At 31.1% G+C, this 23947-nt stretch overlaps 1 protein-coding gene across 1 annotated transcript in view; it reads right to left on the minus strand.

The window, feature by feature from the left end:
* The window catches only part of NKCC (sodium potassium chloride cotransporter), a 32317-nt gene extending 8581 nt beyond the window's left edge, over positions 1 to 23736 (minus strand). Inside the window, exons 1-7 of the mRNA XM_074133162.1 lie at positions 23303 to 23736; positions 5844 to 6096; positions 4258 to 4511; positions 4020 to 4134; positions 3265 to 3404; positions 1610 to 1807; positions 406 to 637 (exon numbers count right to left, since the gene is read on the minus strand). Of these exons, the coding sequence (XP_073989263.1) occupies positions 406 to 637; positions 1610 to 1807; positions 3265 to 3404; positions 4020 to 4134; positions 4258 to 4511; positions 5844 to 6096; positions 23303 to 23566 (1456 nt within the window). The 5' untranslated portion in view covers positions 23567 to 23736. The remainder of the gene's footprint in view (positions 1 to 405; positions 638 to 1609; positions 1808 to 3264; positions 3405 to 4019; positions 4135 to 4257; positions 4512 to 5843; positions 6097 to 23302) is intronic.
* Positions 23737 to 23947: the final 211 nt, after the last annotated feature.

Consider the following 23947-nt stretch of genomic DNA (forward strand, 5'->3'; position numbering starts at 1 on the left):
AGCAACTGTTAGTGTTCTCTGCCATTAAGATCTCGTTCGTTGGTTCTGCATTACGATTATAGGTTGCGAATATGCTGCGGTAAGTTATGCGATATCGGTTGAGTTGTTGTTACGCGGTTCGATGTTGCTTGTCGAATGCTCTGTTGAGAGGCAGTTGTAAAGTTGTCAACTGTGTCGTTTAGCTGTTGAGATGTTTCAACTGACGTATTAATTTTTGTTGCTTGAACAAGCCCCTAAAGAAGTCCCACTCTATTAGAGAGGATGTCTACTTAATGTAGCTGAACCGTAAGCCTTATTGATAGATTGAAGTTGAGCCATGGCAGTGGCCTTTTAAATTCCTTCTCTCCAAATATGTTGTTAACGTATAAACAAAATGTTTGCTATTTGAGGAATTTTGTTACATACCTATAATTACAAATGCTGAAGATATGATGAATGTGAGCACATATCCTCTATAGGGTTCTCCAGCTTTTCCATAACCCTTTGAGAAGAAAATAAGTCCAGGATACACATGATCTATTCCAAGTGCTTGTATCAATCTTGGTACAGAAAGCAGATTAGTTAATGAAGTGGACAATGTAGCTGCAAAACAACCGGCGTAGATCAGATATCCCCAGCCTGACATTAGCTGCATCATCTAAAAATATAAAAAAAAAATGAAAGCATTATAAATTTTGCTTATGAAATATATAAATCTCCCTTTCTTCCAAATAATTAAAATTATTAGCCAGCTTCGGGTTGCTTTAATAGATGAGCGTGCTATTTATTTTAAAGAAACTAAGTACATTGTAAATTTCAAAGAGAGATGTAAATTATGTAATTTTGACGTAGCAGAAACGCTAGCTCATATATTTTTTAATTCCCCACCTTACCATATAGAGTACGTTACCTGAATGGTATCATTACGACTAAATTTACTTTTGAATGATTTGAATAAAACACAGATATGGAATATTTACTACTTTAACAACTTTGTACTTTTCGCAAAATTTAGGGCGCTACTTTCCTAACATTGCTGAAATCATATGCTGTAACTATAACTTTAAGGGACCTAGTATGTATGTTCTACTTTATTCTAATAGTTTTTGTTTAGTAAACAGTTCAATTAGCATTTGTCTAAATTAATTTTAAGTTTATTCCTTATTTTTTCTATTTCAGAGGTATTATAAAACACTTATAAATTAATTTATAATATTTATATTATAAAGTTTTTTGTTACTTTCATTTAATAGTATCTATTTCAGTTGTGTTTTTCTTTTGTATAATTATATATTGTAATTAGACTGCACATTGCAGGTCTCACTCCCGTGCTGTATGTACATCTGTGTGAAAAAGTAATAAATAAATAAAAAAGTAACATATAAATCTCCCTTCTTAATATCTGTGTATTAAGGGCTATAATTATAGTGGCCCTTAGAAAGAATTCTGAATAAAAACCAGAAGTTTCACCAATAAAAAAAAAGTTTTAAAGCAATTAATAGTGAACCAAATACCTATGTTTATTATGTTTCAATGCATTCTAATTCCACACTATTTACCTTTTTATTTTTAAGTTTTTTTTAATCATAAAGTGCTTATGATATATTCAAATTAAGTTTCAAATACGTACTGTGTAATCATTGTGGAGTCCATATTCGCATGAATCGGTTAGCGCACAGGCTGTGTAAGTGTTACTAGCCAACTGTGTAATATTACCACTAGCATCTCTAAGAGCTGCGCCACCAGCGAATACGACAAACAGTCCATAAGAAAACATTGACAATCCAAGCGCTAACAATGTACCTTTAGGTATAGCTTCTGCAGGGTCCTGTAATTTATTTAAAAAACGTGTATTTATAAAATAAAAACCTTCCATTACTAATTATATAAGTATACAGGGTGTCCTAAGCTATATGGATAACGACTTTTTCTCGGAAACTACGATAGTTAGAAAAAAACTAAAAAATACGTGTTTCCTTAGTTTTTTGTTAGGAATCCAAATTTACTTTGAAAATTTTTTTCGGTGCTTCCAGAAGCGAGATACAGGCACCAACTTCATTTTCTCAAATGGGAAGGTGCGGTTTTTATTTCAGAAATAGATTCCTCTGTTTTTTTAAAGAAAAATTTACTTGAACGGTTTTTTTCTGTGAGCGATATTTTACAAGTTATGAATGAAAACATGATTCTTATGAGAAATGTCAAAATGATAATATTATAACGGTTTTTTGATTAAATAAGAAGAAAAGTACTATTTTAGTATAAATTTTACTCCTCATTAATATTACAGATCAAGCTCGAAATGGCGTCCACCATTAGAGATGCATAGACATGCACTTTCTTGCTAATTGTCCCTTGCTGCCAAAGAAATAGTTTCGGCTTTAACCGAGTTACAGGTATCTATTAATCTCTGCTTTAGTTCATCGACAGATGCAATCCGGGCTTGATTCTGATGCACCTAGATTTAGAAATGCTTTTCGATAAGCAGAAATAAGGAAAGAAAGAAAAAAGTTATGAATAATCACCTTGTTTCTAGTATCCTCAAAGGAAATAGTCCATAGGTGTCAAATCCGGTGAGAGAGGTGGCCACTGAATAGCCTCCGTGATGGATATAACACCATCAGGCATGTAAAGAGATATCTCGATAGGAAATTTGAAGGGCTATCAAAAAGCATTTCTAAATCTAGGTGCATCAGAATCAAGGCGGGATTGCATCTGTAGATGAACTAAAGCAGAGAATAATAGATACTTGTAACTCGGTTAAAGCCGAATCTATTTCTTTGGCAGCAAGGGACAATTAGCAAGAAACAGCATGTCTATGCATCTCTAATGGTGGAGGCCAGTTCGAGCATGTTCTGGTAATATTAATGAGGAGTAAAATTTATAATAAAATAGTACTTTTCTTCTTATTTAATCAAAAAACCGTTAAAATATCATTTTGAAATTTCTTATAAGAATCATGTTTTCATTCATAACTTCTAAAATATCGCTCACAGAAAAAAACAGTACAAGTAAATTTTTCTTTAAAAAAAATAGAGGAATCTATTTCTGAAATAAAAACAGCACCTTCCCATTTGAGAAAATGAAGTTGGTGCCTGTATCTCGCTTCTGGAAGCACCGAAAAAAATTTACAAATTAAATTTGGATTCCTAACAAAAAACTAAGGGAACACGTATTTTTTATTTTTTTTCTAGCTACCTTAGTTTCCGAGAAAAAGTCGTTATCCATATAGCTTGGGACACCCTGTATATTTATATAAAATGTAACTTTTTTTAAATAAAATTTTACCTTAAGATCTCCTGAAATGTTTGCCCCAGCTTGTATACCTGTGACAGATGGGAAGAAAATAGAGAACACAGAGAAGAAATCTTGATTAACTCCTTCGCTGTATCTGTAGTCTGGACCCCAGTTATCATGAAATGTTTGCTCTACAAAAAAAAATTATTGTATATTATTTACATGCTTTTATTAATTTGGTCAATTAATATAAAAGTTATTAATAATTATTTACTATGTAAGTGAAATAAGTAAGTTTTCATACATAAGTTCAATACACACATTAGCGTTGCTCACAAGAGCGTAGCGTTGTGAAAACACTTTCCCAAAGTTCAACATTAATTTTTGTTTACAATCGTTTTAATAATTGAGAGAATAAATCTACAATCTTTATACGAAAACTATAAACTGACAGATTTGGCTACGCTGTAGAATTTATTGGATTGAATTGAATCTAGAAAAATTAAAACATTAATAAACGAATTATTAAGATAACTGTCCTTAGATTTCTCTCCCTAGAATTTTCTTACAGCTCAATAACCGGTGTGAGAATCCAGTACGCTAACCACTTAACTAATCTTTTTTTCATAATCATATAATTTTTTTAAATGAAATAATCAATTAGAGAACACTAACTAATGAGCCTATCGCATAAAACTGTGATTGAAACTTCACTTTAGTTCTAAACTTCACTAAATTTAAATAATATTGGACTACTTATTTAAAAATTGCATAAAAATAAATTATAAATTTGGATAAATACTTACGACTGAATCCATGAAACCCTTTTGCTCTTGCTGTATCAGATGTGGGACCAATTACGGCTCCTACAAGAAAGTTGAGAATAGCTGCTAAAATGATTACTACCAGAAAATTTTGTGCCTAAAAGATAAAAAAATAAATAAAATAATAGAGGAAACAGTTAAAAACTTAATTTTCAAAATTCAATAATTCCCAAAAAATAAGAATTAAAATATATTACAACTTTCTTAGAAATTTGATCACCTTTGATTCCCATTCCATGCCGACTGCACATATGATTACCATTATTAAAATTGCAACAACGCCAACAATTCTAGTATCATTTACACCGCCATCCACAATCTTAAGAGAGGATTCTTTTAGCAGATCGTTTAATGAATTGCAGAAACCAATGGTATTCATCGAAGCAGCTACAGCATTTGCAAAAGCCAAGATTATGCCGACGGAAGCTCCAAATTCAGGGCCCAAAGATCTCGATATAATATAGTAGACACCACCTTAACATTTAAAAATCAGAATTAAGCCTATAATTTTTCTACTAATAATACATTTAATTGAAATTATTATTATTATTATCATTTTATCTTTATTTATTTTCACAACTGCAGTACATTTCTGACACAAGTGAAGCTGATACAACATGATACATAAGTATAAATAAGTAAGTACAATAGCATGAGAGGAGAATTCGCCCGAGGTAAAACTCACGAAGAAGAGATTTCACTATCATACACTGGCACTTACTTCATTTGCAAGATCTCGCTGCCACCGGCCTTCAGCCTTCTTAGAGGAAACCTTGGTAATGCAGTAAGACGGAAAACTAGAGGGTTAAGATGTGAGGAAAAAGCAGATATTTAAAAAAAAATTGTTGCATAAAACACAAAAGTATCTAAACTAACTACTAAAAATCTATCGGCAGGCGCTACATAAGTGATATGAATAACTTGAACTTCATTAGAGTGATCTTTAAATTACGTGGGCAATTAATCTCTCTTAATAACAATGTAATTAGATCAGAGCAACAGAGACTATGTGCCCTGTGTAATAGAGAAGAACAGGAGGATTTGTATCACTATGTAGGTGTCTGTCCAGTCCTGACCGAATATAGAATAAAGTGGCTGGGGAAGAAGTGTCTAACTCTTTCCGAAGTCATATTCCTGTTGAATGGTGGAGGATGGAATTAGTTATTCTATCACCACATTACCGCTTATAAGTATCGGGCCTTTCTCATAGCTGAAAACAACAGCTAAATAAATAATTATTGTAAATTAGGAGAGATATTATTTTTTGTTGCATTTTGCTTAATATTATTTTTTTGTTATGTAAATATACCAGCAACTCTAGGCTGACGGTAATTTACCAAGCCGGAAATGCTTTTTGTTTTTATTTAATGTGAAATTGTATATATAATATAATATTTGCCCAATAAAGCTATTCTATTCTACTAAAAATCTATTCACAGTTCTCTTATCCTGATTCAAATTTGTTTAAATAAATTTTGCAAACAGAAAACGACTACTATGACACTGCAAGGATAAAATGTTTCAATAACATGGTCTATTTTAGAAACTTAATTATTCATTAAAAAATTTCAGTTATAGGAAAAAGAAATTCACCCGATATATTATACAAATTTTTGTACCCTTTTTTAAGAAGAGCTAATGACAAATTCAATCGTTTTATTTTTCATTTATGAAAATTAGACTTTTATCTATTAAAATAATGAATTATACAAAATACTAATAATAAAGCAAATTTTTAGAGATCTTATACTTTTAAAAATATTTCTCTTTTATAAAATTAAGAAATTTTATTTGGATGAAACTCACCTCCTTTAACTTCACCGTTTGTACAAATTGCAGATAGTGACAAAGTTGTTAATACACAGACCACTGCTGAAATGATGATTATGAGAAAAGATTCTCCAATACCCGCCTGTGATACCACCCAAGACAACCGGAGGAAGAGCATCACCCCCCAGATATTGAGTAGACATGGTATGAGTACTCCAGTGATCCAGCCCAGTTTGACACCATGGCCTCCAGCTCCCATTTCCACTTTTTTCTTGATAGGTTCGTCATCCTTTAAACAAAAGGAAAATTAGGATAATTTGAAACTGTACTTGAGTAAAAATACATAAATCAATGCCTGTTAAGTTATGAGGAGATTAATAACTGAATATGGGTATTAATATTTAAACGAGAAGTATGATGCTGGCTGTATGGCGAAAGCCATTGCAATAAAAAAATTAAAATAAAAAAAAAAATAAAAAACGAGAAGTGACAGAGTTACCTTCGGCCCAACTGTTTATGCCGTAGTGGTGACTAGTGAACATAAAACAACCGACCAAAACAAGCTTTGTTTTGGCTTTTATGAGAATCTCTGTTGGTGAGGATAAGCTTTTATATAATCGTGGTGCGATCTAAAAATTTCCCGGACTAAGCCGATAAAAATCCGAAAACTAACTTGAACTCATTTTAGGAACATCCAGAAATCAATTGTTAAATCAGGTTAATATGGCTTTTTTTTTGCCAAAACTTAAGTTAAGTCCAAACGTGTATTTGGAATAATTAAAAGGGTGAATTGCTATCCTCACCTCAGCTTAGGTCTTAACACTTTTCTTTAGCGGACCGACTCAATATGTAAAAACTTGTAGGAAATCTTTTCTTTTTTCATTTCCGTTACGTGGCATGCCTATTTTTAATTATTTACTTATATACTCAATACTATTTTGGTTTCCTTTACTAAGGAGGCGTACAAGCACACTAGAGAATCTAATTTAAACTAACTAGACAATAAGCGTAGAATAAATCTCAACTGATTAGCCAACTGTAAAATGTTGAATCGTCTCATCTCATTAGCATTTCAAAGACAACATGTACTAGCAATCAGCCAAAATGTGGTTAGTTCTGTAAATTTTTTTAAAAAAATAAGAGAAATGAAGTAAAAAAATCCTAACTTTGTGCGATAATTGTGATCACCGCTGTTATTTTAATCTCAATTCTGACATTTTATCGCAATATATGGAAAACAAAGAAGTTTACTTCCCTTTTGTAAAAGTTTTACAAAAAAATTTCAAAGAAATTTTGAAATCTTCCAGTCAATGAAGATGTTAACTTTATAATTTTTAAATTATGAGATACAAATTTGTTATTACAGAGAAAATAAATAATAAATGAATCTTGGTCTGATTCAGTTTTGAAAGGACTTTCAGTAAGTAATACATCCTATTCATAACTAACCTTTAAGATGATATTTAACAAGGTAAAAAACAAGAAGCATGTGAGAAATTTATTTTTTTTATTTTTTAATATGTACACTTAGCCTTGTTTATTCCAAGATTGGATTTTTACAGAATATTGTACATGATAAAGAGCTCCAAAAACAAAACAACAATAAATAATAATTTCTACTTTATCAACGTCTAGAAAATATTTTATCAAGTACTTAAGTAGAACAGTTAATTTTTATTAATTTATTAAATTGGACCGAACTAAAAATTAAGATAACCGTGTACGCCGTCAGGTCACTCATTATTAAATGACATTGGACATTATCTCATTTTTTTCTTTTCAATTTTAGAATATTTAATTACTAGAGGGCTTATACTTACAGTGTGTAGGGATATACTTTTACTTGCTGCAAAAAGCAGTATATTGCTTTGACACTAGATTTTTATTAATATAAAATGAAAATATTACGACTCAAATTTTCGCAAAGGAGTTTTTCAACATTTTGTTGTATGGTTCTAAAGCAAAACTTTTTTAACTAGGAAAGAATGTAGGAAGATAAAATTGGGCATTAAATATCAGAATTTCAATTAGGAACGAAGTGATTCTTTTCTTTTCTGTAATTTCTCTTGAATGATGATTTACAATCCAATGATTTACTTTAACATTAAACAGTTAATATGCATGGCTCGTTTCATTAAATCTAGTTCACTAAAAATTGATTGAGGGCTTTAGAAGAGTTACAATTCATCCGATCTACTATTACGAAATATTTAGAATTCTAATAATTATTATTATTATTTATTTATTTATTTTTTATTCACAAAACTTTACATATGTACACAAAAATGAAATAATAAGAATTCTAATAAGATGCAGCAAAGACCACTTCAAACCACTAGTTTCCAAAATACAAATTTTCAGAAAAAATACCGACCACCCTAAGGCATTCTTCTTGTCTGCCATTTGCAGACCGTGCGATTTTATCTCAAAATAATCTAGATATTTTCTTAAGTGTAAGAAAATTACAGTTAAATTTCTCTGGAAGAAAGGTGATCTCATTACCTCTTTCTTCAAAAATTACTAGTTTCATGACACCTTAAATTATCCAATTCTTAAATGTCAATTCTCTGCAATTGATTACTTAAAAAGTTAATCTTTCTATTTGAATGACCACTCCAGGAATTATTTTGACGCAAAACGTTTATGACTAATTGACTTTAAAAAATACATATATACTTTTAATAATAAAAAAATATATATAACGTTTTTGTTTTTGTATTTTGGCAAAAGAAGTGAGTAAATACAAGCAAGATTAAATATTTTTAAAAAGAATGAAATATTTTAAAAGAAGTTATATTACATATAATTTAGATTATTTTTTTAATTGAATTGCATCTACATTTGTAGACAACCTTAAGACAGTTTACATTCACTAATTACCAGGTTGAGCTTGACACACAGGCCGTCCAGTTTTATCTGTCCAGTTGGAGCGTACGTATAATCAATCCAGTGTGCGTCTGGTCTAGGTAATCTGTTTGGGAGGATATTTAATTCTACATAAAAATATCAAATAATTCTGCATAGCCTATTAATTGGAAAATAAACTATTATGATTTATAACTTAATATCTTCATAGAGAGCGGGTCAAAACATTACGGATCTTGACAACCCTACGGTTAATCCTCCCTAATAATACAAACTGTCATCCTCAAGCGGCAGCGTATGAATGTCGCTTATTGTGATGCTTTATTTCTACATCACCGCTTATCCACATACAGCTTTACATTCTAACATTAAATAGGAATATTTTACACCAAAAACATTCATTTGAACAATACATATGCAGTAGTACGTCATACCAGCACTTCTCAAGATCTACCATGTGTACTTTGTTCAAGCGCAACAACTTCGCATTGAGGAAATAACTCTATTTTTGTTTTATACTCATCCTATATTACACCTATTTCTTCTCAAGTTTTATATTTACACCTAGCCTCCATTTTCTACTTCAAAGAGAATCACAAGACGTGCATTTTAAAAATAATTTTCTGCAAACAGAACAGTTACTCGTATCTTCCCAAACTTATCTTCTAATCAATTCTTCTTTGGTTTAAAATCTTTTCAGATTTTCGTCAGGAACAACTCAATTGTTTTCTAGATCATCATTTTTTTTATTGTTTTCAAAAATTTGGATGTTAGTACGACATTTTACCCAGTAAATAGGCCTGATTGTTCAATTTACAATGAATTATGGCTTGATAATAAGTGCAACTTCTTTATTCCACACGGTTAGTTGAGTGATTGATTCCAATTGGACCATTTAGACAGCTAATCTAAAGTTATTTTAGTAACTCCGTCAATATTTATCTCCCAAAGTTTTCAAGATGACTTCATGAAGAATGTAAGAAAGAGCAAGCGAACCTCTAATTGAAATTAGTGTCAAATAAGAGAGTTTTTCTTTTATCTCTTATTCCCATTAATATGTTGATAATTCAAGACGTAAATTTATACAAGGCACTGAATAGAGGGGCTGGCGAGTTTCCAATTATTCATTGGTAATAACGAAAATTATGTAAAAAAATGTCACTTCTTCTAGTTAGTAACATTTGCAGACTTCATGGATATAAATAATTATTATCTAATGGCAAGGAATTACATCCTTTGTCATCCTAAGGAATCCTTTTAATAGGATTATTAGGTGGTTAAAAATTGAGATCAATATTTTATCTGGTTTTATGATTTTTTTTTTTTTTTAAGTTTTCCATTACACTCAACTTTAATTGTCAGTTATAAGCATCATTCTTTCAGCTGAGGGATTCTTGCTGATACTTATTCCCTTACTATTCCCTTTTTTGTTAGCCATGAACGAAATGGTTCGTTTAGTTGATGTTGAGAATGTTGCATCTGTTGCATCCACGTGCAAAGTTTCGTTACAACTTTAAATTGGCTGACATGTAGATTTTCTCAAGAAAATTTATATGTAACATTCTTTTTGTACAAACTACAATATATGAACCATTCTTTGAAGAAAGAAAAATATTCCGTCGGATCTTTTTTAATAGTTTGTTGAAGCTTCTTTAATTTCATTTTTAGTTGAAAGAATCTTTATTATTGTAAGTATTATGACAAAGATTTTTTAAAGTAGTAGCTGCTAATAATTTAGAAAGGTGGTAAATGAGTTTCGTTGATAAACGAGATAACTGGTCTTAAAGGATTATTACTTTTATATGAATTGATACCGTTGCATGCTGTCCGCAGAGAAGTGTCAAAAAAGATACTCAACATCTTTTTTAAAATGACTTGTTTATTTTCTTTATTTATTTAAAATTTTTACTTTTATTCTAGGTTGTGGAACCTACATTAACATACGAGTATAACGTATAGAATAAATAACTACTTTGAAAGTCACTTAGCAACGCGAAAAAGTTTCATAATTTTTGTTTTACTTTAGTAGCTTTTGAGAGAGAACTGTATTTTCCTAAAAGTATCAAAGAAGGTTAGTAGAGTATATAAAGTCAGATAGGAGTATAATGGTTAAGCCTACTTATTATAAATCCTTACTCCGTTTCAGGTGATCCTCAGATCGAGGAATGAATGGAGGGTAAACTGGACCGAACAGTGCCAGAAGGGAGTCATGTGGTTTACGGATGGCTCCAAGATGGCCTGCGGGACCGGAGCTGGAGTGTATGGGGCTAAACCTAAGGCACTCATTGAGAGTCCTCTTGGGAGATACGCTACTGTATTTCAGGCCGAGGTCTTTGTCATTAGAGCTTGCGCTGGGGAAAATCTGCGAATGGATCTTAGAAATAGGGAAATTTGCATTTTTTCAGACAGTCAAGCGGCACTGAAGGCTCTCTCTTCCTTCAGAATTACCTCTTCCCTGGTCTGGGAATGTAAAAAGGCCCTAGATCAACTGGCTCGGCACAACAAACTCCGATTGGAATGGGTGCCGGGCCATGTGGGGATCAAGGGGAACGAAATAGCTGATCAGTTGGCCAGGAATGGAGCTAATACTCCCTTCACTGGTACGGAACCAGTCCTGGGGATCACTAGGGGTGCAGTTCGTGAGGCTCTCAGAGACTGGATCTGGAGAGAACACGAAAAGTACTGGGTGATGCTTCCAGGGGTCAAACACAGCAAGAGGGTTATGCCCTTGTTGTGCAAACAAAGAACTAAAGTGACTCTAGGTTTAGGCAGGAATCAGATTACTCTGATTACAGGCCTACTCACGGGGCACGGAAGGTTCAGAAAGCACCTGCACAAGATAGGGCTTATTAGCTCGGAACCTTTGTGCAGATTGTGCCAGGAAGAGGAGGAATCGGCCTCTCACCTGTTGTTCGATTGCGTTGCAATTGAGAGACTGCGCTATGACATCTTTGGAACCTTGAGGCCAAAGGAGATAACAGCGCAGAAGGAACTAGTAGGGAAAGCTCTCGACCTTCTTAGGAGGGGAGGTTTCACCTACTAGGTTTAAGGGGAAGGCACAATAAGCCTCGTGTGGCTGCAGTGCCGTGGGGATAGGGTCCCGCCCCGTCTTTTCAAAATCTAAAAAAAAAATCTATTATAAATCCTCAGAACCTCCTTACGAATAAATTTTAAATAAAGTACATCAATTAGATGATTAATAAAATAGTGTATCATAGTGTAAAATAGTAACAAGTGTATCAAGGTAAAGGAAATCGTTAGGTCGTTTTCGAAAAATTCCAAAAATAATCAAAAACTAATTCGAAAAGAGAACTTGACTTGATTTTCATCTCGCTTCGCTTTCGAAAAAAGTTAATGAATCTCAATGTTTTGTAGAGAGTAAAAAGTTTCGTTTCTTGTTTCCAGTGACAAGTTACTAAATAAGTGCAATATGCGTTTGTTTAATATGCATAGCTAAAAGAAAATCGATCAATAAAGCCTTATTTCCGATAAAACTAATAATTAAAAAACAAAATTAAAAGATGAAATTTGGATTACAAAAAACTCATCGGCGGTGTCACACTTTAAACTTCATTTTGGAACCATCAATTTCCTGCACTTCCTTAACTGTACTCACCCTCAACTTTTTTTTTTTAGAAAAGCGGAAAGTTTCATTGCTTTGCAAATTTTTGTCTAGATTCTTTATGACTTTGAATGACAGTCTCCCATATATTTCGGTGACAGAAATCAAAGAATAAATTTAATAGGTAAGTTTAAAATAATTCATTTAATCTAAAGTATGGACTATCTGTTGAAAAAACCCTAATTCAAGGAATGTCTCAGATAATGAAATCAAAACTAATCCAACTTATAAGAACACCGATATATATTATTTTAATTCTTTAACTTAGGAATTTAAGATATTAAAATAATATTATTTTTATTGGTTAATCTGTTAAATTTATTATGCAATAAATTTCTGTCAGAGATTTAAGTAGTTATTTCAAGAAGAAATTAGCGTTATGTCATCTTTAAGCTCTTTGTAATTGTATTAGCCCCTATTATCGCAGTAATTTGTCTTAATAAAATGTCTAATTATAGAGGATGAGATTTATTTTTATTTACCTAGATTTTAATCTCCGTACGGGGATGGATTTGTGTATGCAAAAATTAATGTGGTTGAATACACGGAACAAGATCATTATTTTAGTTAATTTTTATGAATTAAATATTTTGTTCGTTGAGATTTAGAAAACATAACCGTGTCAAAACTTTTGGTAAATAGAGAAGGAAGAGTTTTCGAGAACTACCAGAGTTAAACAACTCTCGTACACACTTCCGAACTATATCAGAGTCACTAATGAAAGCAAAAAAAATGTGACGAAATGTTGCCAAATAGAGGAAGATAAGTTTTTAAAATCACTTCCTTAGAAACCTGAACAACTTAAAGAAGGTTTACTTATGTATGACAATTTCTGTTTTCTAATTCAGCTTCCGAGAGTGATATCTCATGAGCTAACGCTGCAGCCAAGCAGAGGGATGCAAAGCTTTAGGAACTAATACATCAGCATTGCTTGATCTCGAAGCCAAGATGTGCACGTTTACACTGAGCTCTCATTACTTTTTCTGGTTGAAGGATTTTGTTAACTACTTTCGTGCAGAGCCAATCCGTTTTCATTTCCCATATTTCCAGTAAGAACTTTCTGCAAAATTTCTGTTGGTCAGATTGTCAATAAAATTCCTTTAAATTTAAGTTTGTGCAGATAAACAGTAGACATAGTTAGCTGCCTCATCTTATATTGAGATAATGGTTGAACTAAAATTCACATGGAGTGCCCATACAAATTTTTACATCGTCATATGTTCACAAATTGTTAATATACTTATTAAAGTTACTAAAACAAATTGGGTTTCCAAACTATATATTAATCTCAAGAAACTAGAGCATTTGATTTGAATAAATAAATGTTTTCAGATTAAAAAGTACAGTAGCACTGCGTACCATAAAACCATATAACAGGATATCTTTTGATGCATATTTAGTTATCCTGATTATCCTAAATATTAAACAAATTCCTAACTTTTATAAAGTGATTAAAGGCCATGGTTCAGCTAGAGTGGCCTGCTTGCTGACAAATAGATTGAACCTATTAAGATTAAAATCAATCTCATTCTGCCTTGCATTCTGATCAAACTGAAAAATCATTTAGTTGTACGGATTGTGTAGAGATTTGTACTGATGCTAGCAGTAAAGAAAATATGGATGGACCGGCTTTTGACGCGTAGGATAATAAAAAATTCTACAATCTATAATGGAGAAAAGTATAGGTTGAAACTTTTTGAAGATATTAATATACATGTTTATTGAACATAACTGATTCTCAAGTAAACAAGATAAAACATAGCTATTTAAAAACCATAAAATGGGCAGCAGTTAATTTTACAGTTCAGGATTAACGAACAAAGCGGGGAGGCACACGAGCGACTCCTTTAGTCTTGCTTTGTTAATTAAACGTCCAGTGTAATAATCTTAAACTTATAGACTCAAAGAAATTGTAGACGAGCTTTGTTTCAAGAGATAATTAACAATATCTCTGATTTCAGATTTTCCGGTAACTTGTTTGCGTTCTAAATGTAAAAGCCCATTCTGAGATTATAGGAAATGAGCTCGCGATTGAAGGCCAATGAGGTGGCCTAGCATAAGATTTAGCGATAGTTTTTGATAAATATCCCATTACTTGTTTTCAAAATGTTGTAAATAATGGCATGGAAAAGTATTACCATTCAAGTAATAAAGGGTTTAATCCAAAAACCATGTTTCCTTCTATCAAAGAGAAGTTTTGCTATGTAGATTTTAAAATTACTTCCATTCTAACCAGAAATAATCCATTTAAACATATTTAAATTTACTCAGTTGGCAATCGGGCCCCACAATCCCGTACAAACTTGATTTTGTGACTGCAGTTTATAAGAACAGCAACAATTTAAAATTATGAAAAAGGTTCTTCTTAAGTTAGCCACTTAATTAGAAATTAATTTTCAAAGAATTATTCAGATTTTTTGTTCACTACTTGAAATGAACTGTCTCAGCGAAAAGAACATACGGATTCTTAAAAAATAATTCCAATGTGAAATATTAGGTACTGCTTGTCTTGCCTTCAGAGAAATTACGGCAACAGTTAAAGACAAAAAGCATTTTGTATCAATTCCAAGTTAAAAAAAAATTACCTCGAATAAATATTAGAAAACCCACTTATATTTTCCTTATACATTCACAACAATGTTAATATGTAAAATCTGCTCTCAAAATAATCAGGAATTTGTTAACAAGTTTATTGGCTAGGCATTTTAAATGTGTTATATTGTTTACTACATTTTAGCATGTGTGCAAATATTTGCTAAACTCCCTCTAGCTTTTATTAAACCAAATATTGATTTATTCTCTTAAATTAGTTTAGTATGAGTGGGTATTTCAAATTTTTATACAAATAGAGTATTCAATGTATAACTCGAAATTTCTAGTGCAACATTTTGATCAGTTGTTAATTCTGTTTACACCATTTTACCCGTTTGTACATTTGACTGTTGTCTAACAGCTTAGCAAGATATTTTATTTAATATGAGACAGTAAAGTGAATTAACATTGTGGTTCGGGACAAACCAATAATTAGAAGCCCCTGCTGGGTTCTTTCAACATTATTCAAAAATTTACTTTTTTAAATAATCTCCTCACAAAACTAACATCTAAACAGTTACACAAAGTATTGGATTTTTTTTTTTTCAATATGTTCCTTTGAGCTCGTACTTTAGCTCTTAGAGCCTCTTCAAGTGCACACTGGTTTGGTTTTTTGTTTTATTTTTATATTTCTTGAATTATACTTCTATTGATCTAAACAAAATATTTTTCCATAATTAAGAACACATTCCTTTATAATTTTATTTTATCTTTATGGTGCTCCCATTTATTATTTCTCTTCTATTTATTTTCTTTCTCATCACTATTTTCTTACTCGATGAACATATAAACTCCTAGATACTGTTGCAAGCTTAGCATTTCGTTTTTTATATTTTATTCATGCGCACAGGGATTTAGATTAAGAAAAAGTAAATCTGTTAATCTAATTTGCATACACCATTCTGATAAAGAAAGTATAGTTGAGATTTAAAAGAAGATTGTACTTAATTCTGTCATTTCTGGCTAAAAGATAAAAGTGTGAATATCTATAACAAGAAGAGCATTTTGTAATTGAAGTTTTGAGACCTCCTTCTGCCCACTTTAAAACGATACTTTGGACTCACGCTAAACTTCTTAAGAGATGCAATGGTTTTACTTTTTGGTATTTACGCAGCACATTGTATATCTTGCTGAAACGAAATACTACAAATAATATGCACCAATACCATTGCCAACCTATTTGACCATTCAAAACAAATTATATAATTTATGTAACTGCAGTATTAAGAAGTTGCAATTTCGTTTCAAACCAAATATTTTCGCGCTTTCAAATTAAGGTTGTAAGTGTAAATAAAAGAATATATTGTTGGATCAATGTTGAAATATTTAACATAAATTGCTTGTGTGTGAATATAAAAATACATAATTACCAAGACTATAAATGACATTAAAATAAATTCAAGATTTCCAGGCTTCTCCTTTAAGAAGAATCCAGGTTTTAGGAATTTTGAAATAATATTCAGATATTATTTTTCTTGCTTAATATGATCTCAAATAAAAATCTCTCATAGAATTTTATTTCAAGATTCACTTAAGCAATACATACTTATTGTTTTATTAATATATTCTAATTGAACAATTAACTGCATGATCATATATTTTTTTTTCATTTGTTTATTATTGATAATATTAACTTTATTATTAATAAATAATCTGAAGAGAGGTGTGTTTCTGAATTACCCGATATTTGATAAAGACAAGTGTTTAATATATTTTTCAAAGTCACTTTTTTATTTAATTTCTAGTGATTGTTTTAAATCACTGTTGCAATATTTTTGTATATGCTCAAAAATAATACAATCAAATAAGTCGTAAAAATATGAATTATTCGCATTTTTGCAGGCATTTTCTTGAATGGTTACAAACATAAGCAATGATTTATTAGAGACCCTGAATATAATTATTAAATACTTGCCCTAGCTACAACAATTAACATTTAAATTTCACTATTTCAATATTTAGCACGAGGAAAAGAGGAAATCTAAAGATGTGGAAAGGGATCATGAAGTGCTAAAATGAAAATTAAAAAAGTACTGCAGCCGAGATGAGAGGTGGAAGGTTGAGAAAGAAGCTAAAGCCTTCTTTGGGCTGTAAAGCTTCGTAGTAAGGAATAACATTTTAGCGCGACCAAAGCACAGATAATTTAAAATAGAGGAGTCAAAATTTAAGATGGGAAATCTAACAAAGCAATAAATCCAACAGAATTTCTCCAAAAGTAAGTTGAAGTGAACAACAACATACCATTATTGTGACTATCGTACTTTTAATTGATGAATTGTGCTTAATGAGGAAATTCCAAATAAGTCATAAAAAAGCAATTTTTCGATTTCCTAGAGGGATTCTGTCCGAAGGCTTACAATAACAATGATGACAAAAATATTTGAAAGTTGAATTAAAACAATAAATAAATAAATAAATAGAAAGCAAGTAAAAGAAAAAAGAATGTATGAATTTGGGGGTTACTTCGGGGTCACAACTCTCAGCGATAAGTCACAACAATCCCGCTCCGATTTCTTCGTATCCAAAGTCTCTGCGAGTTTATGAGATGTTGTGTGTAACATCTCACAAAAAAAAAAATAACTAAAAATAGCTAAAAAACAAATAACATGAATTAATTGGAAGAGGACTTTTTAAAAAATTTACATCCCATAACTTAGTGAAGAAAATTTAAAAAATTTGCCTACTACATCCATTAATCGCAGCGCTAATCATAAAATCTAATTTATCGGAAAAACGTTTTTAAGACCAAAGCGTTAGATATAAATAATGGTGTGTTTTTTATTAAAGATAAAATCTTGAAAAACGAAAAAAAGTTCGCTAAAGTGCTATTTTTTGTGGACAAACTTTTTGTGTCACAAGTCAGTGATTAAGATCTCCTTGATCTTTCCAAATAGGGTATGGAATTTATGGTTGGTATGTTTTTTTCGGTTTTTACTCTGTTCAACGCTAGGAAAGTCTCGACACAAACACACAATAACCTTAACTGCTCTCATAAATTGTCAAAACAAAATGGAATAGGCGTTCTTCTCAAATTTCGGCGCAAGTACAACGATTTACAAATGTTCATAAAGCTGAGTTGAAAGTGGGTTTTGGAAATCAAAGTCCTTGAAATAAAAACATTGTAAAAAATACATAGAAATTGAAGCATCCGTAGATAATTTAAGTACGATTTCCAATGTTAACTCGTATTTCCAATGCTTAAACAAAAATAAAATTAAAAAGGATCATAAAAGTAATAAATAGAATGACTTAAAATTTCACAACACTGCAAAAAACAAAATTGTTTAAATATTTAAAATGCAAAAATTAAAGAAAACTGACTTAATAGTTATTTTGGGATAACTTTTCCTTTTAACAGATTTTAATTGGTTTTTATATTTATAAGCATTTTTTATAAATAGAAAAATTTTGCATAATAAAATTTATATTTTTTACTATTTTTTAAATTTTTATTTTCTTAAATCAGTAAAAATAATAATTTTGAGCTAATAGAAAAAGTTTATTTTAGTGGGATAGAGAGACAAGTTTAGCAAATAACGTTTACCCTAAAATTTCGGTTTAGGAGACAATGTATCAATAATATTTCATCAAATAACCAAGAATAGGACCGCGAATGAACTAAATTACGGAGACTTGCTTTGATAAAGGAGCGTCGTTTGATAGCATAAATTATATCAGAAGATACAGGAAAGGAAGTGATAGATGGAAAGCAATTGCTAAAAGTATTGAAAGCCTTATTTCCCATAAATTTGATGCTGGTGATAGCTAAGGAGTCCTTGTTATAGACATAGATGTCAGGGAAAATTACTTTAAGATTTGCTAAGCTCATAGAAGAGTCTGCTAGTGTACCGCGAGACAATTTATACGGGTTTCTAACCAAAGCCTTTAATAGTAAAATGCCTTTTAATAGATTTATCTTTAATCATACAGTTTGGCGATGAACGCCAATAAACTCAGAAGTTCAAGCACCCTCGAATATATGTAATATATAAAAAGTAAAGAAGACCTAATAGATTTTTTCAAAGTTATTTTACATTAAAAAGGTATTACTGAGAGAACAGTAATTAATACAACAGAAGGTAATTAGTTCACCAATTATGTGAACGTGATTTACTGCAATGTAATTCATTTTGTTAGCGTTCATTTGAAGATACTGGATCTCTGTTTTAAAACAGCCTTGTTTTAAACTGTTTCCTACATTAATATTTTTCTTTTCCCCATATCATTAAACTTTTTTCTTCTATCTCCTCAATATCCATTGTGAATTAGCTATTGAAAATACGAAATTCTGGAACTATGATCTATTATAAAGATTATAGCATTTCAGTATTAAACATTTTGTAAGAACTATTGGAAAATCATTTTGAATATTTTTGATCATTCAGGTCCTTGCCTATAACTTGTGGAACCTTCGTTTATGAAATACACAATGTATATTTAGTCCGATTAAATATCTTTTTTCGAACGTTTCCGTCTGCAACCAAATCAAATACTAATTTAAAGTTTCCATGCAACAGAAATAAGATACATTTCTTTCTTTTATTAGTATTAATAATTTCTAATGGCCGTTTCTTTATATTAGTTAAAAAAAAAAAAATCATTGAGCGTTTTCAAAGGGATTTAAATAATTTATATTCTGCGACATACAACTATACTTATGTAACGACTGTGATTATTTATTGCCTTTATAATAAATCATTAAATTTTTATTTTTTTTCCACAAAAATAAATCAATTTACATAACTTGTACTAAAAGAATTTCACGACCATTCCTATCCATGAAACCCTCATCGTTCCTGCAACCCGTATGTACATACGACACTGACAAAAGGTCAAAATACTTGAACAACCTTTAAGGAAAAAGAGCACCAAAGAATACTGCAAAAGAATCTCTCAGATTTTATTGGATAGCATTAAATTCAATTCAATAAAATGAAAATGATTTTTATTACTTGTTTAGTCTAACAATACAATTACTTTTAGTGTAAAACTATTCAGCCAGTTGTTGTCATTCTAATAAATATTAGTTAAATGACATTTTTTTTAAGTGTTTGTATGTTAATTTGAAACAGTTGTTTTTAGAGTATTCTGCTAACAATTTTCTTTTTTGTGTTATTGTTTTAAACCAAGATTTATTGGGTGGCAATAATTTATGCTCCCAATAATCAATCCGGTTTTTACTGGGTAAAAATTTCTTAAACATTAACGAATTCTGTTTCTAGTTTTTCTTTAAATAAATGCAACATAAAATTATTTATGAATGAATTAAATTATTTATTTAGTGAAATAAAGTCGGAGCATTTATTCCAATTAAATGAACATGAGTGAAAGGTTGTATTTAGTGAAAAATTAAGTAACAAATGATTGATGAAGACAAAAAAATGAAATACTTTTGTTTTTTGTAATTCAATTTTCTTTCAAAAATATTTATGCTGATTCTTAGGAATCCCTAAATTTTGTTCTAATTTCATTTTATAAACAAGAGAAAACGGAAACCAAAGGGGTTTTAAGGAATAAGTCGAGTATATGTACTGCTTGAGGAACTCTGCCAAATGAACAGTGAAATTATTCTTTGAGAAGAAAGATGACCTATTTTGAGTGACACCATGTTATACATCCTACAGAGTAAAATTGAGAGTAGAACTTTTATTTTAGCCAGCAGAAATTCTTAGGAGACAAAATGCTCTACAGATCTATTAAATCAAAATGTATAAAACGTTAATAAATAAATATATCTTTCTTTTGGAACCGATAGCTCGACCATATCCAAGTTTAGCTCCTTTGGAATAAAACGTTGAAAAGTCGACTGTGTCAACAATGATTGATATAAAGAACTAATGCATAACTGAATGCAAGTTTCGTTAGACTGGATTGTTTGTGATGGACAAGAAATGCTCTGGGAATGAACACAAAAGATAAAAATACCAAAAAAAAAAGTGTGGATGAGCGATGCAAAAAGTTCAAAGAAATGAGCTCCAGGATTTAGATGGTCAGATAACGTAGCTGGAGACGCTAGGACATTCGTGTCTGCAACAGGAGTGAGGTAGCAGTTAGTACGAAGAACTTAATTTAGATATTTAGTAAAGAAAAAACTCGAGATAAACGGAAATCTAATGTTAGATCTAACAGCTCATAAAGGTAAGCCATTGTAATCGACTAGTGTAAAATATAAACAAATATAATTGTACTAAAATATTCATAAAACTAGCTATTAAATATTAATTTTAAGCTAGGCTTTGAAAGACGATACAGCATGCTGCATACTAGTAAAAGAATGTCGTTTCTCTAGTGCAGAAGTGGACCTACATGAAGTCGTAATGGTCAGGTGCTTTGTTATGTACAATTGAATTGGCCAAGTCTCTTTCTAGTAAATCGTCTTAATTTCTTACCAGCCCTACAATTCTCCGCCTAACTTGGTTATTTATAAAATTCATTTTAAAAAAACAAAAAATTTATTGAATTTTCCGCTGATTGCTTCCATCACAATTTTATGTACACATTTTAGAAATAACCAGAGATATAAAAGTGCACTTGAATTATTTCTACGTGGATCTAGGAATCTTTATAGCATGAAGATTACGTACTAATTTATTAGACATAACTAACATAGAATAATTATACAATAATGGTGCAGAGTCTGTCAACTGAGCTAATGCGAGTATCGGTATGTATACGATTCCCAAGAAGGCGATTTCGAAATCTAGTGCTGAATTTTGCTATATCAGAAAATTATTGAATTAAGCAGCCCCTATTAAAAAAAAACAAATTTTCTCTTCTTGGGGAGGTACTAAAGCTGGGTAATCAATTAGAACAACAGGATTTATAAGAGATCGAAATCAATGGAACACCTAATGATGTACTACTAAGTGCTGTACAATTTACTATTCAAGCACAGTCATGGTGTATTTTACATCTCCCTTTCTGTGAAACCCTCTTTGCAATTTCAAAAACAAATATACGGACAGTTCCCGTCTTTTGAGTAATAAAAATTTGAATAAAATTATATTAATTTCACGCGCAGAGTTGGCGCAAGAAGCTTTGATTTATTTTAATAAAAGTGAAGAAAAATTTACTTTCTCCTGAACGTATATGTAAATACAATACAAATTTATTTTTCAAGAAGAAAATAGAAAAGAGATTTTCCTTTTTACAAAATTACTATTACGATTACACTTCAGTTGCCAAATACATATAACCTCAAGTTTATAAAATAAATATATTGCTCAAATAAGTTAACTGGATGTGTTAAAATAAAACTATGTATAGCACTATCGAAATTAAAGGATCGTTTTTAGAGTTTGGAGAGCACAATAGTGTGCTTAATCTACTACATGAGCACAAGAATCACCAAAAAGTTTCAACGGGCAGGATCAGTTTCACACTACTTTTTGTTGTAAATACATATATATATTTAAAATTAACATTATTATGTATGTTTGCGTTATTAATACGTATTATAAGGTGTGAAAAATAATAAAATAATAATAATAACATAGCGAAAAATTGGAACACATTATAACTTCAGTTAACTTCGACAAACATGGAATTGAAAGCATGGCTTAATTTGATATGTAAAATTTTATCTAGCAATACTCTCCAGGAAACAGAAATGAGATAGTTGAAGTGTGTACAGTTCCATAAGACCGCTGAGTATACAGAATACTTGAAAATTAAAATTCCAAGAGATAAAAGGAAACGTGAGCATCCCAAAAAAACTGGGTACAAGAAAAGGTGCGGAAGGTAATGGTCTGCAGGAGAGAGGTCTCAGAATGGATGAAAAATACTTGAATCGATAAGACAAAGGATATCAGCTTATCGCTAAATACAGTAGGAGGATTCTCCCAAATTAAATACGTTGTGTACTTACTCGGCAGTTTAATGAAATAGTTGCTCCACTCAGATTACGCCGTAAATAAAATTTACCGGAAATATTTTATAGGATAAAATACAGGAAGGAATTATTACAGTAGTACCGTTTGCCAACTTTAAAGCAAATCTGAGCTTTGCTTTTCTGACTTTTCTTTGGGTTATTTTATTCACTTTAACATAGATCATTCATTATAGTCACCCTCTCCAGGCTAGACCTCAACTTCAATTCATTGAAAGTACCAGTTCGTAATTACTACATTTTGTAAAATGTATATCTGAACCATAACTCTGGTGATTCACAAATGATGGAAAAAGCTGATTATTTTTGTATGAATTCTAGTTTATTTCTAGAAGTTGTTTATTTTAATTAGTTATTTATTTCTTTAGATTTTCTAATTTATTAATGATTCGTTAATTTAGATGTGGTGTATTCTCTGTCGAGGATTGATGAAGATGTTATTTTAAAGGAGTTTCTTTTATTTAGACTCCAGCTGATGAAAAAAAAAAAAGCTACTACAAAAATGAATCTAATTAAAGGTTTGTTTACCTTAATGTAGGCAGGTTCACCATGAAGTTCGCCGAGGGACGGCCTCTTCGCAGCGTCCGTGTTGTTGCTGTAAGAATCAACTGTTGGCAAAGATTCCAGAGTTAGGGTACAAAATGAATTTCTTTCTCTATTCCTTGGTTTACTTTCCGGATCACCATGATGGTAGGACCCGCTGTCCAACAATAATCCGGGATTATCATAGGCATAGCCACCGCCCGATGGACTTGTACTTACTCCCTTACACACATCAAATTTTTTACTCATGTTGATGGTTTAAACAATAAATAAGATTTTACTAATGTATTTAACATAAGAAAAATAAGAAGAGGACAGTTAACATTATGGTCACCCAATCGACTTGTACCCAGCCAGGACACTAGTGTAGTAATAAACACTGTTATCGGTTATCAGCAAAACTTGAAGCGCGCGCGCGACCTATACCTGGTCTCGCTCTTTAAAACACCAAGAGAGGGGAGCGAAAACCATGACCTTGTGAAATTCCCCCTTCTTCTTTGAGTGTGTGTTGTAGGTTGTCTTTCTTTACCTTCCTTGTAAAAAACTGCTTCTTGTAATCTTAATGGTCCTTCTTACTCTCCGAAGGATTTTCAAGTTTAGAGAACTTGTTGCACATAGTGGAATCACTGA

This window comes from Rhodnius prolixus, unplaced genomic scaffold, assembly GCF_049639745.1.
Source record: "Rhodnius prolixus isolate KJV_2025 unplaced genomic scaffold, Rpr scaffold_10, whole genome shotgun sequence".
Lineage (NCBI taxonomy): Eukaryota > Metazoa > Arthropoda > Insecta > Hemiptera > Reduviidae > Rhodnius > Rhodnius prolixus.